The sequence below is a fragment of the Cebus imitator genome, unplaced genomic scaffold, assembly GCF_001604975.1.
Source record: "Cebus imitator isolate Cc_AM_T3 unplaced genomic scaffold, Cebus_imitator-1.0 Scaffold87, whole genome shotgun sequence".
NCBI lineage: Eukaryota > Metazoa > Chordata > Mammalia > Primates > Cebidae > Cebus > Cebus imitator.
Genome location: NW_016107402.1, coordinates 1,869,700 through 1,886,725, shown reverse-complemented (window position 1 = coordinate 1,886,725; position 17,026 = coordinate 1,869,700). Strand labels below are relative to the sequence as shown.

The 17,026-nt window shown below is 54.9% G+C and overlaps 1 protein-coding gene across 1 annotated transcript in view; it reads left to right on the top strand.

Moving 5' to 3' along the window:
- Positions 1–717: 717 nt before the first annotated feature.
- Positions 718–17,026, top strand: part of MYOM3 (myomesin 3) — a 59,751-nt gene continuing 43,442 nt past the window's right edge. Inside the window, exons 1-7 of the mRNA XM_017534474.2 lie at positions 718–991; positions 4,444–4,622; positions 5,050–5,130; positions 5,839–5,998; positions 7,200–7,357; positions 12,673–12,768; positions 14,728–14,816. Of these exons, the coding sequence (XP_017389963.1) occupies positions 4,462–4,622; positions 5,050–5,130; positions 5,839–5,998; positions 7,200–7,357; positions 12,673–12,768; positions 14,728–14,816 (745 nt within the window). The 5' untranslated portion in view covers positions 718–991; positions 4,444–4,461. The remainder of the gene's footprint in view (positions 992–4,443; positions 4,623–5,049; positions 5,131–5,838; positions 5,999–7,199; positions 7,358–12,672; positions 12,769–14,727; positions 14,817–17,026) is intronic.

The window sequence follows — 17,026 nt, the reverse complement described above, 5'->3', positions numbered from 1 at the left end:
CCCCTTCCACCACATGAGGACTCCATAGAGGTGCCATCTGTGAAGCAGAGAGAAGTGCTCACCAGACCTAAATCTGCTATCACCTTGATCTTGAACTTCTTAGTCTTCAGAATTGTAAGAAATAAACATCTATTATTTAGAAATGACCCAGTCTAATGTATTTTTTTGTAGCAGCCCAAACGAACTAAGGTAGTAACCATTCACTGATTCATTTTTAAATCAATGCGGCCACTCTGGCAGCCTGAGCAGTTTGGACAGTGAAGCGGTAGGTGGCTGCCCAGCTCCTCCCCACGCCCCCCCTCGCCACACACACACACACACACACACACACACACACACACGACTGGGGTCGGGGTGGGGACTGTGTAGTAACTGCTGGGGTGGTGGAGGGACCAGAAGCCACACGTTGCTGTTTTAGCTGGTGACAGCTTCTGAGCACTAAACATCCACTTTTAGGTCATATTCCTTCCACTGCCTTCTGAAGTCCAGGTGCCCAGTCTCACTGTCTCCGTTTTTCAGAAGGCAGTCAGTTCAGGGAAGCTGAGCGCCTTCCCCAGGGCATGCAGTCAGCCGGGGCAGAATTCAGATCAGAACTCCCGACAGCTGGGAACGCGCAAGGGATCTACCCTCCATACGAGCAGGCCTGAGCTGTTATCTCCTTTCCACTGTAACAGGAGCTTGGGTTGGGTAGAAAGGACCCAGCTGAGAGGAGGAGCAGTGTGGGGGGACACGGGGGACGGCTCCACCTGTCGCTGCTGCCCAGCAGGCTGGAGACACAGAATGGCCCCTCCCCTTGGCCCTCCATCCCCCATGCCATAGTTCTCATCCATTGTCACCGTACTGTCTCAGCGCTGCTATATTTAAGGAGTGCAGGCTCCGAGATCGCATTCTTCTCCCGGTGCCCACTGAGCCAAGAACAAGAATAGAACAAGGACCCTCTCAACCTCTGGAATCTTCTCCCCAGAGACCCTTAAGTGGGCACGCTGCTTCTGTGAGTCACCCCCAGAAATCAGGGCTGGGGAGGGATGCCTCCTGAGAGTGAGCCACTGGGGAGTGATTTCTGTGGGTGCATGTGTGTGTTTGTCTGTATGTGGTTGTGTGTTGTGTGTTGTGAAAGGGGCCCGGGAAATGTGTGCTGAGGCAGTCCCTGAGTAAAAATGGGAGGGTTCCAGAAACCCCTACTTCCTCCTCCCGCTGTTCTGTGTGGTCCTGGGTCTTCAGAGAGCTGAGTTCTCTGTGATGTGAAAGCTGCAAAAAAAAAAAAAAAAAAAAAAAGCCTGGGGGCTGCCCTGGGAACGGGAGTGCTTCCTGCGATGCAGCAGTGATCAGTGGGAGCCGGGCTGAGCTGGCAAGTTCCACGAACTTAGGACGGAACTGGCTGAGCCCTGCTTGGCCAACCCCACAGGCACGGAAAGAGAGCGGGCCCTCGGATCCCAAATCTTAGAGCCGAAAGGGATCTCATCCAGCACCTGGCAGGAAACCGAGGCCCAGACGGGAAAGTTGTCTCAGCTCATGACTGGCAAGGGCAGGATTCAGCCTCATGGAAGCTGGTGCAGCCACTAGCTGAGAACACGTCCCGGCCTGTGTCACCTGCCGCCCGAAGGATGTGTCTCTGCTCCCAGCCACCCACCCAATGCAGCTCCCCTGCCAGCAGTTCACGGAGGGTTTTCTGCTATGCGTTTCTCTTTCCCTCCTGAATAGGAGAGAGGCTTCCTCGGCAGATGGAGGCTTGGGAGGAAAGCAGAGGGGAGCCGGGAAGGCCACACAGTGGGACCTCTGGGCCAGATTTTTGCACCCCAGGAGAGGGAAAGGGGAGCGGTTTCCCCTCCACTCAGGCACACACAGTGTTCTGGGAAGAGGCACCCGGTCCTTCGGAAAAGGGCAGGGAGGCCACAAATTTGTCCCTGCTTAATCCCACGCATCAGTCAGTGCTTTAAAAAGAATTGGTGGCTCATCCACTAAATCCAGGGGTCTGGTTGCGGGAGGCCCTGAGGTCAGGGACGAGCGCCAGGCTCCTGCTCGCTGTGCTAATCAGGAACAGAGCATCCAGGGGAAGGGAGCCAGTGGCTGGTGCCAGGGAATGTTAACCCTCAGCCACTGGAGCCAGGGCCACCGTGTCCCAGGAAAGCTGGGGGTTGGGGGGTGGGTCCTTGCTCCACCTAGGGTGGTACCCAGCAGCTCTCGTCCTGGGCCATGAGGAGGAAAGAGCAGAATGGGCAGGGCTGGCCACTCTGGGTGCAGAGAGAACTTCTTCCATTAGGAAGGGGTGATATGAAGCCAAAGAGCTTGACTGTCCCATTATTTCAGTTGAGGTTATCAGCAAGAACCCAGGGAGCTTTAGGGGCAGCCCTTGGTCCCAGCTAACCCTGCAGCCACCCATTCTTTTCTGAGGCCCACAACTGCAGACACCAAAAAGGAGCAACCTTCTAGGAAGTAGGTGTAAAAGCCCATTAAGACTGAACCTCTGCAGCCCGAGGCCCTGACACCCCCACCACATGCCCCTTCCAGGCCAAGGGCTCTCTGTTGAAGCCAGTGGACTCACCTCCCATGTCATGGACTTAGAGAAATGATCACATGGGTGCTGTGTTCACATCCAGTCAGAAGACAGTCTACACACACACACACACACACACACACACACACACACACAGAGCCACCTCCAGCAGGCACCTCTGGAGGGGCAGGGGCCAGACAGAGCCAGCCACACAGAAGCAGACAGGAGCAGGCCAAGGCAGGCGGTTGTCCCTCTTCTGTTTCCGTCCCCACGCCTGGGCAGGAACCCTTTCATGTCAGAAGCCTACCAACCAGCATTCCCACCTGAGGAGGTGTGAAAGCCATTCCAGAGAGTCCAGCTTTAGCATCAGAGGGGCCCTCAGAGATCCAGCAGTGACTGAAGCCCAGATCTGAGAAAGAACTTAGTGCAAAAACCCATAGCCAGCGGGCGTGAAGGCCTCCCTCATCCCTCGCCTGCCTCTCCACGGCCAGGGGTTTGCTTCCTGAGCCTCCCCCAGAGCAGTGTGATCCAGCCCCAATGGATGCCATCAGGGGCCTAGAGCTGAGCCTCGGGAATGCAAAGGAGATATGTACATTGCAAGCCCCATACGAGGAGAAAGGCCCTGTGGCCCACTGTGGCCCCAGCCTCGACCACGGGATGGCCTCGAGTGGACATAAGACATAGAGGTCAGAAGGGCTAGGGGCTGGGCTAGGGATTGGCTGCCAGTCATGGCCCCAACACCATACTGGGTGACCTCGGGCAAGTACTGCCCCTGTTCATCAGCACAACGGGATAATAATGGTGCTGTTCTTATTTGGGTGATTACGAAGACTGGGGCCAATGCATTTGAAAACTAACATGGGCCTGGCACATAGTAAGTTCTCACTATTGTTACTTTTAATTCCCTTATAATCTTGCTGAAGAGTCAAGATGCACAGGTACAAAATAATTCCATAGAGAAGGCATTGTCTGAATCAACGCTAAGTTGTGGAGTCCTAGAAAATAAGCACAAAAGAAATTAGAAGAGGGAAAATTCCAGGTGGCCTATAGAAGGCTTCGGCAAGGCTTCTTAGAAAAACAGTGCTGATGTCGAACACCTGCGTTGTACTTACTAAGCCCAAGCACTCATCTAACCTTCACAACTACCCTGGGAGGTTGGTAGACCCATTTTACAGATGAGGAAACCAAGTCATTGAGTCTTTCCCAAGGTCACACACTTGTAAGCTGGGATGAGGAGCTGGGATCACACCCTGTGGGCTGGACCCAGAGTTTTTGTGCTCTCCCCAGTCCTGAGCCATTACCTCCTTTCCACTTTAATAGGGGCTCAGTTTGGGAAGAATGGACCCAGTTGAGAGGAGGGGCAGTGTGTGGGGATGTGGGGGACAGCCCCACCTGGGCCCTTAGTTGGGGTTTGAACCATGACTAGAGCTAAGCGGGCCAGGCAGAAGGGAAGGGGGAGTCAGGAGAGGAAACCAGTGCCAGCAAAGGCTCAGAGGTAGGACTGAGCGTGGCGGATGCAGGAAGAATAGGGACACCTGCCCATCCTGGGTCACAGACACAGCTGTGGACATCACAGTTTCAATCACTCATTGTCTAGGAAGCTGATGCCCAGGGAAGGGAGAGCCAGCCCCCACTTACACGGGCTTTCTCAGTGCCATGTCTACAGCGAGACAAGGGCGGGGCTGCGGCTGGAAGCCAGGGGCCTGCTCCCTAATGTGCGGTGCTCGCTCCGCCGGGGAGCGTGTGGGGTGGAGAAGCCAGGCTCAGAGCCTGAAGCCCGCCTTTGTCACCTTAGGCAGGTCCCTCTCCCTATCAGACCTCAGCTTCCCTGTCTGCCCACTAGAGAGAGGACACCCCCCCATCCTGCCAGCTCCTAGATATGCTGGGAAGCCTGCCTGGGAGGGCACGGCGGAAGCCTGGTGAAAGGACCGTGGACCTCTCCTTGACAGGTTGTTGTTCTCGGAGCCATGACTCTGCCGCACAGCTTGGGAAGTGCGGGGGACCCCCGCCCCGCTCAGACGGTGGAGGTCCACAGGCTGGAGCACCGGCAGGAGGAGGAGCGGAAGGAGGAGCGGCAGCACAGCCTGCGCATGGGCTCCTCGGTGCGCAGGAGGACCTTCCGCAGCAGGTGGGAGCCGCAGGGCCCAGGGTCCCGCCCGGCCGCTGCCCTGCCCCCGGGGCCCCAGGCTGAGGAGGGAGGCCCAGCCTAGCCCTCTGGAGGCTCCAGTCTGAGGGGGGAGGGACATTCCTGCTTTCTGAGCCTCCTGTCTGAGGGGGGAGTCGCAATTGGCTCTTTGGAGACCCCTGTGTGATGGAAGAGGCCCAGCCCTGTCCTCTGGAAACCTGTCTGAGGAGGGAAGCACATTCTCGTCCTCCGAAGACCCTGTCAGCATTGGGGGGGATGCAGCCTTGCTTTCTGAGACCACAGTCTAAGGAGGGAGGCACAGCCCTGCCTGCCGGTCCCTGAGGCTGAGGTGGGCAGATGCAGCCCTAATCTCAGGGAGCCCCCAGCCCAATCCGGCAGGAGCCATTCACTCCCCTCCTCCTGGGAGCAGCGAGGAAGAGCACGAGTTCAGCACGGCGGACTACGCCCTGGCAGCAGCCCTGGCTCTCACGGCCTCCTCCGAGCTGTCTTGGTGAGTCAGAGGAGCTTCCCAGGGAGCCCTGGCTGAGGGGGGCCTCCTGTGCAGCCCCCCACCTCCCTGCTGGGCTTTCACCCTGATTTAAAGAACCTGTCAAAAATCCCACTTCTAGAATAAGGGTCTAGGCAGGAATTTAAGCCCAGAGCTACCTGCCTGCAAAGCCCCCGTGCCATCCTCGGGAAGGGAGATGGCCAGCAGCCATCCCCAAGGGAGAGGGTGGGGGCCACCCAGGGACAGGCTTCCAGGCTTCACGTGGTAGGGGAGGGGAAATGGGACAGAAGGAGCAAGTAAACCAGGTCCCAGTTTCCCACGAGACCTCTGAGAGTGATGCTGTCAAGAGGCAGCATCCGGCTTGGGTCACGGTCCTTGCTGGCCTGAAGCAAGTCACTGAGCCTCAGTCCCTGCCCTGTAAACCTGTCAAACAGGGACACTAAGGCCTAGCCACTTGGCTATCATGAAAACAAGATGAACAAAAGTTTCTGAAAGATCCTCGAAAACGATGAGAACAGTCAACTGTTTATTAAGCACCGGCTGTATGCAGGGCCCTTCCAGGCTGTTTTGGAGGCGAGGGAAGAGGCAAAGTCACGCATGTCCTCCAAGGGTTTAAAGCACCCTGCGCTGCTTGGCATGGGGCATGGACCTGGCCAGGATGCCCCGGGCCCCCCATCCCTGCCTGAGCTCTGACGGCCTCTGTCACGGCAGGGAAGCCCAGCTGAGACGCCAGACCTCTGCGGTGGAGCTGGAGGAGCGAGGGCAGAAGCGGGTGGGCTTCGGCAATGACTGGGAGAGGACGGAGGTGGCCTTCCTGCGGACCCACCGGCTGCTGCGCCAGAGGCGGGACTGGAAGATGCTGAGGCGGCGGGTAAGGGGGTGGGCTGTGGAGCCCCCAGGGCCTGGGACCCGCAACGCACTGCTTGCTGCCATCCTCACCCACTTCCCAAGAGGCAGGACGTCCAGGACAGAGTCTAGGCTTTGGGTTTGCATCTATGCTCCTACACACTCCATGGTGTGACCCTATAGGGTCCAGGCACTAGGAAAGTCACGTTCCAAACCCAGTCTCACCTCAGCACTGAGAATTGTTACAATAACATCTGTTTTATTTTATTTATTTTGAGACAGGCCTCACTCTGTCACCGGGGCTGGAGTGCAGTGGTGTGATCTTAGCTCGCTGTAACCTCTGCCTCCCGGGTTCAAGTGATTCTCCTGCCTCGGCCTCCTGAGTAGCTGGGATGACAAGCATGTGTCACCATGCACATCCCTGTTCCTGAGCCTGGGTGCTCTCATCTATAAAATAGGGTGAGCTCCGGTGGCTCACGCCTGTAATCCCAGCACTTTGGGAGGCTGAGGTGGGTGGATCACCTGAGGTCAGGAGTTTGAGACCAGCCTAGCCAACATGGTGAAATCCTGTCTATACAAAAAATACAAAAATTAGCCGGGCGTGGTGACGCACACCTGTAATCCCAGTTACTTAGGAGGCTGAGGCAGGAGAATCACTTGAACCCAGGAGGCAGAGGTTGCAGTGAGCCAAGATCATGCCACTGTACTTCAGCCCGGGTGACAGAGTGAGGCCTGTCTCAAAATAAATAAAATAAAATAGATGTTATTATAACAGTTCTCAGTGCTGAGGTGGGATTTAAATGAGACCGGGTTTGGAAAGTGGCTTTCCCAGTGCCTAGAACACAGAAGACCCTCAGGAAACGCTAGCCCTGATGAGTCTCAGGATTTGAGCCCCTCTCCACCCCCCTCCCCAGCTCCCACTTATACAGGTTTTCTCAGTGAGCTCCGACACCCCCACAGTGGGCGGGAGATTTTATCATCCGAATTTACAGATAAGGACACTGAGGACCTGCATATGGTCCCGCAGCTAGTCAATACCTTGACCCCCAGCCAGCTGGCTCCAAAGCCCATGCCCTGCCCACCATGCCACACAGCTCAGCTGCTGAGGGGGCTGAGAACTCCAGCCCACATGGGTCTGACTGCAGACACTGGGTGTCAGGGGCGAGGGAATGCAAAGATGGCAGAGAGGTGGTCCCTGGCTCACAGCGTCATCCTCCTGCCTCCAGACAGAGGAGAAGGTCCAGGAGGCCAGGGAGCTGAGGGAGCTGTGCTCCGGCCGCGGGCCCTGGTTCTGGATCCCTCTTCGCTCCCACGCCGTCTGGGAGCACACTACAGTCCTGCTGACCTGCACCATCCAGGCCTCGCCACCACCCCAGGTCACCTGGTAAGCCGCTGGGGCAGGAGTGGGGTCTGGGCCTCTGGGGTCACAGGTGAGTTCCGTACGTCCCACACCTCCACCAGGACTTCTTGTTGTAGACTCATGAACCCTGAGCTCGGCCCACCCACCGGATAGAGCAGCTGATGGGGAACCAGGCCTGGGTAAGATTTTTAGAGACAAGGTCTCACTCAGTGCAGTGATCATCGCTCACTGCAGTCTTCACTCCTGGGCTCAAGTGATCCTCCCACCTCAGCCTCCCGATAGCCGAGACCACAGGCACAAGCCACCACGCCCAGCTTAGGCCTGGGCTATTATGAGCTGTACCCCAGCCAGCGTGGGGCTGGAAGACTGGGCCCCTGGGGAGCCGGCCCTTGTAAAAATATGATTCTGGTCTCATGAGAAGGCAGGTGCTGCAAGCTGGGCCTCTCCAGGGTTAAGAATGATGGTGAGAGGCAGGACAGGGGCCAGGGGGCAGGGAGGAGGTGGGCGGGGCAGGGCCTATGGAGAAGGAGCTCAGGCCTGGGCAGGAGCCTTGTGCTCCCAGTCTTGCTTTCTCTCTCTCCTAACTCGTGTGCGATCTCAGCCATGCCCTTAAACTACCTGGTCCTGCCTCCATTTCCTATTCTGAAGCCTGGATTGAAGACCTTCCGTCCAGCTTGTGTATGATGAGGATTTAATCCCACAACATGGAAACCTCAGAACTTGAAAAGGGCTGGGAGGCCGGGCGCAGTGGCTCACGCCTGTAATCCCAGCACTTGGGAGGCCAAGGCGGCCGGATCACGAGTTCAGGAGCTCGAGACCATCCTGGCCAACATAGTGAAACCCCCTGTCTACTAAAAATACAAAAAATTAGCTGGGCATGGTGGCGGATGCCTGTAGTCCCAGCTATATGGGAGGCTGAGGCAGGAGATTCTCTTGAACCCAGGAGGTAGAGGTTGCAGTGAACCGAGATTATGTCTCTGTACTCTGGGCGACAGAGGGAAACTCTATCTCAAAAAAATAAAAAACAAAAGAAATAACTGGACACAATCTCACCCTCAAGGAACTAACTCTTAGCCCAGAAAAGAAACATCAACATATACAGAAGTATATTCATGGGTGATATTTGAGATCAAAGAGTCTGGGTGAAAAGGAAGAGGTGGCTGCCTCAGCCTGTAGAATTCAGGAAGGCTTCTCATAAGAGGTTGCATATGAGTCAGATCTTGATGGGGAACAGCTCATGGTCTAGCAGGAGAGAGAACAGAGGCACAAATAATGGAAAACATAAAGGAAAACAGCAGCCTCTTGCACTTGAATCCACATTACACTGACCCAGAACTTCACTCTCATCTGAGGCATCAGGGCCATTCATGAGGTAGGAACTACTATGCCCATTTCACAGGTAAGGATGTCGAGGCTCAGAGAGATAGTGTGACTTATCTAAGGTCACACAGCCAACGTGAGCCAGGATTCAAACTCCGGTCTCCTGCCTCTAAGCCCATAACGCTTTCCACTGGCTTAGAGAGTAGGAGAGTGATTATTGTAAGTGTTACTTTCCTCAAAGCACATGTAATGCTTCAGAAAGCAGAGAAATTAGAAATCACTCAGGCCAGGAGCAATCAAGAAAGGCATCTTGGGGGAGCTGGCATCAGGGCTGGTCATTGCCAGCTGGCATTTATTCCAAAAAGTATGCCAAGTACCTTGCTGGGCCCTGGGGTTCTGTGGGGACTGGGCGGTCCCTGAGTGCAGGTTACTGGTTCCACTAGGAGGACTGCTCCCAGTGCTGGCCGGGCTAAGTAGAGGTCAGCATCTCAGCTGTCCTGGCCCCGCAGCCAAGCTCTGCTCGGCCCTGGCACTGAGCCCCACATGGAAGGCATTCTTGGAAGCCTCTTCGGAGGGGACCTTGTTTCTACCCCTGCCAACGAGGTTGCCACAACAGGGAGCTGAGCATTCTTGACAAGTGGCATAAGCCAAGCCCAGGCCTACCTCCAGCCTGGGCAGCTCAGGTAGCCCCTGGCACTCCTGGCTTGAAGGATCTGGTTTTCCATCATCAATCACATCAGGCAGGACCACACGTTGCCCCAGGACTGACCTCTAGAGATTCTGTCCAGCCCCAGGACTGGAGGAATATTCCGGCTCACCTGGCGTGTTAAGGTAGGCAAGTCTATTCATTCAACAATTATCATTATTACTTAGAGATAAGGTCTCACTCTGTAGCCCAGGCTAGAGTGCAGTGGTGCAATCACAGCTCACTGCAGCCTCAACTTCCTAGGCTCAAGTGATCCTCCCACCTGAGCCTCCAAGTAGCTGGGACCACAGCCATGTGCCACCACATCGGCTAACTTTTTAATTTTTTTGTAGAGACAGAGTCTCCTTATGTTGCCCCGGTTGATCTCAAACTCCTGTCCTCAAGTATTCCACCCATCTCAGTCACCCAAAGCTTTGGGAATACAGGCATGAGCCACCATGCCTGGCCTTATTTTCTTTAAAAAAAAAATTTTTTTTTTTAAGATGGAATCTCATTCTGTTGCCCAGGCTGGAGAGCAATGGCATAATTTCGGCTCACTGCAATCTCCACCTCCTGGGTTCAAATGATTCTCCTGCCTCAGCCTCCCAAGTAGCTGGGATTACAGGCGCCCACCAGCACACCCAGCTAATTTTTTTGGTGTATTTTTAGTAGAGATAGGGTTTCACCATTTTGGACAGGCTAGTTTGGAGCTCCTGACTTCAAGTGCTCTGCCTGCCTCTGCCTCCCTAAAGCATTCTCAGAAACTAAAATCTAACACTAACATTTGTGAGGCCAAAAAAAAGATTTAGGTAAATAACAGAAATCTCACTCCTTTATGAGGTCGTTGCCGAGCCAGGCCCTGGGCAGGCCCGTCAGCTCCCCCGTCTCAGTCAAGCGTGTTTTGTCACCGGCTGCCACTTCGGTGGTCCTCTGCCTGTGCCGTCAAGAGCCTGACTGCACAGGCGGAGACTGAGGCGCAGAGAGAGGGAGGGGTGAGCGTTGAGGTCTGCGGCTATCTTGGCCATGCCAGAGCCACAGCAGCTGCTTTTTCCAGGAAAAGCAAAGCTGGCCAGGCTGAGGTGTCTGGAATGTTCCTGACAGGTGTGTGGTGAGGGGCCGAACTCTGGCCCCCCAGGCCAGGGAGAGCTGGAGAGATTGGCCACCGAGAGATTGGCCCTGTGGGATGTTCAGGCTCCTTTCGGGAGGGGACCAGGCTGGGGGCTGCATGGTGGGGTGCGGGTATGGCTATGTTTGGTTGCCCTGGAGACAAACAGGGCATGGGTGAGGCCAGGGCCAGAAGGAAGTGGGCTGAGGCTAGGGTGCCCTCTCTCTAGGAGGCCTCCTCCTCAACCTCAGCCACTGCCCCAGGACAGAGAGAAGCATTCGCCCCATGAGACTCTGGACACAGAGGCCCAGAGAGGGGTACTGAGTTGCCCAAGGTCACACAGCAAGCTGTGTCAAAACCCAGGCATCCTAAGTGTCACTCACCCTCACTCCTCAGTCCCTACTCCTTAGGCCTCCAGGCCCCCAGGCCACCCCCCTGCCCTGTCCACACAGCAGGGGGAACAACACCTGAGTTCTCAGAAAACGAGGGGAGCATCCAGCGCAGGGTGATCTGCTTGACTACCCTTGGGGATCACAAAGGACATTAAGAAAAACAATATATATATATATATATATATATATATATATATTTTCTAGACAGGATTTTGCTCTATCACCCAGGGTAGAGTGCAGTGGCACAATCATGGTTCACTGCAGCCTCAAAATCCTGGCCTCAAGCGATCCTCCTGCCTCAGCCCCCTGAGTAGTTAAGATGACAGGCACACCCCACCATGTCCAGCTAATTATTTTAAAGAATATTTTGTAAAGATGGGGTCTTGCTGTGTTGCCCAGGCTGGTCTTGATCCCCTGGCCTCAAGCAATCCTCCAGCCTCGGCCTCCCAAAATGTTGGGATTACAGGCATGTTACCACACCCGGCCTCATGAGGGGATTTTCAAAATACTGATCCCCAGGGTCTCACCCACAGAAATTCTGATTTCATTGGTCTGGGATGCAGCCTGGAGTTTGGTTTTGTTTTTAACGGCTTAAATAAGCTAGAAGCTTATTTTCTTCCTTCTGAATATCTGGATGCAGACAGCACAGGCTGCTGCACAGATTCCCCAGGGACGCAGCTTCTCAGCACCACTGCTGGAGGGGCGGCTCTGAGCTTCGGGGTGTCAGACAGCCACCAGCACCACCCTGTTCCTGCCAAGGACAGAGGGAACAATGACACAAAAGACGTAAAAGGGGCAAAGGGTGTCATCAGGAGCAGCCACATGACTCTCGTCCTGGCTTGACATTGACAATGCTAAGTCATACGGCCACACATAGCGGAAAGAGGCAAGGAGATATGTCTCATATGGGGTGGCTCATGGGTAAATTCCATATTCAATGGCCTGAAAATGGCTATTGGGGCACAATTAGCAGTTTCCGATGCAAATTTCCACAGGTTTCTGTTCAAAAACTAGGCATGGAGATTTTTGAAAGCTCCCCCGGCTCCTATAATGAGAGCCAAAATAAAGAACGGCCAACCTGGGGGATTGGGAAGAGAGGCAGGGGTCGGGGGTTCCTTCCCTGGCAAGCCCCTTCAGAGGGAAGGGAATAGCTGGGGCCTGGTCCTAGGGTACCCCTGGGAATGGCTTGGCAGGGGGAGGGGCACCTGCTCCTAATTAAAGGCTCCCTCTTCTCTGCCCCTAGAAGGGAAAGAAACCCTTGAGCACCTGCAGAGTGTGGGCACGGGGGAAAGGCTTTACATGCTCATCCCATTTAATTGTCACAGCAGCCCTGTGAGGCCGGTGCTCTTGTACCCCCATTTTGTGGGTCAGGACAACTGAGGCTCAGAGTGGCATAAGTGCTCCTCCTATCACATGGGCAAGTGAGCAACACAAAACTGCAACTGGAGGCCAGGTGCGGGGGTTCACGCCTATAATCCCAACACTTTGGGAGGCTGAAGCAGGTGGATCATCTGAGGTCAGAAGTTCAAGACCAGCCCAAACAACACGGGGAAACTCCATCTCTATTCAAAATACAAAAATTAGCTGGGTCTGGTGGCGGGCGCCTGTAATCCCAGCTATTCGAGAGGCAAAGGCAGGAAAAATTGCCTGAACCCAGGAGGCAGAGGTTGCAATGAGCTGAGATGGCAGCACTGCACTCCAGCCTGGGCAATAGAGCAAGACTCCATCTAAAAAAAAAACAACCACAAAACCCGCTGCTGGAATCCCAGTTCAAGAGGCCCCAGACCCCTCCTGCTTAGACCCACACCTTCTGCCACAGACCACTATGTGTCCACAGGTACAAAAATGACACACGGATTGATCCCCGCCTCTTTCCTGCCGGAAAGTACCGAATCACCAACAACTACGGGTTGCTGTCCCTGGAGATCAGAAGGTGAGACTGGGGACCTGGGGAGACCCATGACCCTGGGCCCTGCCACCACCAAGGCCAGAACGGGATCCCAAACCCGTCCTCGGAGCTGTGGCCCAAGTTCTCCTTCTTCAGAAGTCTCTGTGGTGCTGGTCAAAATACTGATCCTTGGGACAGGACAGACACCCCTGACCCCTGGCCCCCAGAGATTCAGATTCCAGGAATCGATCTTTAACACACACACCCACTGTGTGATTCTGACGCCTTGGGATACACGGTGAGAAATTTGAACTCAGAGGCTAGCCGTGAGGTCTGGATGCTGAGCTGGGCATGCTGGAAAGGCTCCTTGTGGGGGAGAGAAAACACCATAACACACACACGTGCACCTGTCCACGCACATATGCACACATGCACATATACATGTGCACATGCATGTGCTTGTATACACAGATGTACACATGTAAGGCGAAGCAGTTACCTGGGAGAGAGTTCAGCCTTTCAGGAGATGGTGAGTCCTAAGCGTGATTTTGAGGGAAGAGGCAGGGCGAGCGGGGGGAGGGCACGTGAGACTGTAAGAGCCCAATCCTCCCCCAGGCCTGTGTCATCCACCATTCATATCAGCTGCCACACGCTGACCTCCTCCCAGGTGCCAAGCCCTGTGCTAGGTGCTTTTCATATATGATCGATAATCCCTGCCGCCATGCTTGAGGGATGCACTGGCACCCCATGTTACAGGTAATGAAACAGGCTCAGAAAGTTAAGGGCCTCGGCCCGGCACGGTGGCTCATGCCTGTAATCCCAGCACTTCGGGAGGCTGAGGCAGGTGGATCACTTGAGGTCAGGAGTTCGAGACCAGCCTGACCAACAATGGTGAAACCCCATCTCTGCTAAAAATGCAAAAATTAGCCGGTCGTGGTGGTGCATGCCCGTAATCCCAGCTCCTCTGGAGGCTGAGGCAGGAGAATCGTCTGAACCCCGGAGGCAGAGATTGCAGTGAGCTGAGATGACGCCACTGCACTCCAGCCTAGGCAACAAGAGCAAAACTCCATCTAAATAAAAATAAAAAGAAAGAAAGTTAAGGGTCTCACCTAGTTTGAGCCATTTCTCTCTATGTGGGTTGTTTCCCAAACACCAAACCCTACACCTCAACCAACTCAGGCCTCAGAGACACAAAGAGAAGCAGAACACTGATCTTACCCTCCAGAAGTGGGGAGACCTACATACCTGACCACACAAGGCTGCAGTAGGGAGGGGCCGTGTGGACCGCACAGTTGGGAGGGTGTGCAGGCCTGGGGTGGGGCCTTCAGAGGCAGGCGGGATTGGCCTTAAAAGCAACAAGGATTCCTGCCCTGAGTGACCAGGGGCAAAAAGAAGGCACCAAGGGGCCTCTGCTTGCTGATGGGGCCAGAGGTGCCACAGCCTACCATCTCCCCTCTGTCACCAAGGTGCCCCAGGATGGAACTGGCCCAGGCTTCCACTGGGGACATGACTGGGTTGTCCTGGTTGGTGGTGAGACCCATGCCTGAGGAACACCTGGGTGTCTGGCCCAGTTCTACCCAGATTGCAATCTGCCTTGACCAAGTTTGTCTGCTGCTCCCTGAGAAAGGAAGAGGCTCCCGCTTCAGAATTCTTGTTTGAAGCAGAGTTGAATTCCATTTGCTGTGTGATCCTGGGAAAGTCACTTAACCTCTCTGATCCTCCAGAGTCAGCAATAACTGCAATTGGCATATTATATTTTCAAAGCACTTTCTCCTGAGATGGTTTAGGTGGTGTCGTGTCCCCAGTTTTTCAGAGGACACCAAAGCATGGAAAGGTGCAGTGGCCAACCTGAAAACACACAGCTTTTCAGAGATGGTGCCCAAAGTCTCTTCCTGGCACCATGAGGCTTCCCTTAGTTCCAGCTTTTCCCACCCACATATGGAGACTTGTGTTTCCCATGGAGCCAGCAGCCTTGGAAGGGACTTCTCCCTGTCTCCTTTTCAGATGCACCATTGAGGACTCAGCCACTTACACCGTGCGAGTGAAGAATGCCTATGGCCAGGCCTCCTCCTTCGCCAAAGTCCTCGTCCGCAGTGAGTCCTCCCATCCACAACAGTCAGGCTGGGCCACAACAAACCCAAGCTGAGCAGACAAGGGCATGGGTCTGCGTGAGACCCGAGGAGGGCCCTTGGCACAGGGCTGTTTGGCCTGGCATTGGTGATCAGGGCAGCCCTAGAGACTCCCACTTCCCTGGGAACAGTACCTGATTCTAACCTCAGCCAGCCAGTGGCAGGGCTGGGACTTGAATTCAGCTCTCTCTGCAGGGTCATCACTGGCATGGTGGGCACCTTGGTGTGAATTGAGTGGATGAATTAGCAAAATTAGCTGCACCTGAATTCTGCAGGCAGGTGCAGCTTCCGCTCCAGGGCACATGGCTTGGAAAATAAAAAACAGCCTGAATTTTAGCCCCCAACTTGCCCTCTCAGGGACACATTTGCATACTGTGCACAACCTACACAACTGTTTAAGGTGAACCCACCTGCCTGCCATGCCAAAGAGCATGCTTGGCCCACCAGATTGCAGTTAGGTCAGGATCCATCTCAGGGCCTCTGGGAGGGTAGTCTGGTCCTGCCAACCCAGCTGAGGGGTCCTCAGGGCAAAGGCCAAACCCCAGCAACTCCCCACCTGACCTCCACTGCCCCATGTGGATTCTGGTGCACATTTTCCAGTTGGGCTTGGGCCCCTCCTGGAGGTTACCCCGTGGGCATCTGAAGTCACAGCATAAAGCAGGGAGACACTCAGGAGTCAGACAGACCCAGATTCACATCCTGCCCCTGTTGCTGACTGGCTGTGTAATCCTGGGAAGCCACCTCACTTCTCTGAGCCTCTATTTCCTCATCTGTGAAATAGAGAATCCAACGATCCTACCACCTCTTTCAGATGCTCACATTAATTAAATGAGATGATACATATAAGCCTTGGCGCATGGTACCCACTCCCATGACCAGGGCAGGACACTGCCCAAGGGGATCACACCTTTGTGCCCAGAAGAATGTTGTGCCCTGAGCTCCAGGACCCCCAGGAAAGAGAAGCCCACACGTGCACACACACACACACACACACACACACGCACTCATAGACGTATGTGCACTCATGCACACACTCCTAGGGCAGCTGTCTTAGGCAGTAGACAGGTGGAGCGCAGCCCACCCTCCCTGCCTCTCATCAGACCTCGTTAAACTGTCCTGCACAGCCCTCTCCACCCCCTGCCCTGTTCCCTAAATAGCTCTTAGGAGGCAGATCTGCTGCCAGGCCAAGCTCTTGTGCGGAAATTTGAGCTGTCTCCATAGACCGTGCCCAGTGTCAAGCCCAAGGTCAGGCACTGGGACCCTGCCACCCTCTGCCCACCCATCCTTCCCACCACTTCTTCAAGATCCCCGTCCCTCCCTCCATCAAGGCTGGCAACTCCAGGGTCCACCAGGCTTGCTCTTGGCCCCAGTTTCCAGCCAATCCCACCCCTCCTGCTCCACTCACTGCCGCTGCCACCCTCTGCTCTCATCTCTGTAGTAACTTGGGTGGTTTTAGCGGCCTGGGAGGCAGGAGTCCCGGGTTCCAAACCTGACTCTTCCACTGACCCGCGTGGTCTCGGGCAGCCTCCTCCCCTTCTCTGGACCTTGCTAAGGAAGAGCCTTTCCAGGGACCAGTATCAAGTCAGAGCTTCCAACTGCTGGGGTGTTGCCTGGGTGACTGTGCCTCAGTTTCCCCCTCTGTTTGAGAGGATGATAATAGTACCGACTGACAGGGCTGTTGTGAAGATTAAATGAATCCATGTGTTTATGTGTTTAATTGGCCCATTTAATCCTCACAGCATGGGGCAAGCACTGTGTGAGCCAGAGCTGCTGTTACTATTCTCCGGTGGTCTGTGGCAACAGTACCTTGGATTTCACCCTTCAGCCCCCAGACGCCTCGCAGTGCTGCCCCTCCCCCGCCGCTCTCCCTGATCCCACCAGAAATCCCGGCGTCTCTGACCAGGCTTGACCACTGTGAAGACAGTGTGTGATCCTGGGGGCAAGTTTGGGTAGGGAAAGAAAACCAGCACGTATTGAGAAGCTTCCTTGTGTCAGGCTATGGCTGGGGGTTTGATTCATGTGAACCTGCTCATTCCTAGCCCCACCACCATCAGGTAGGAATTACTGTCCCATTTTACTGTTGAGGAAACTGAGGCACAGAGGTGTGAAAGAACTTTCCCAAAGCCACAAGGGGGAGCCACCGACAGGTCAGGTCTCAAACTCATATCCAAAGC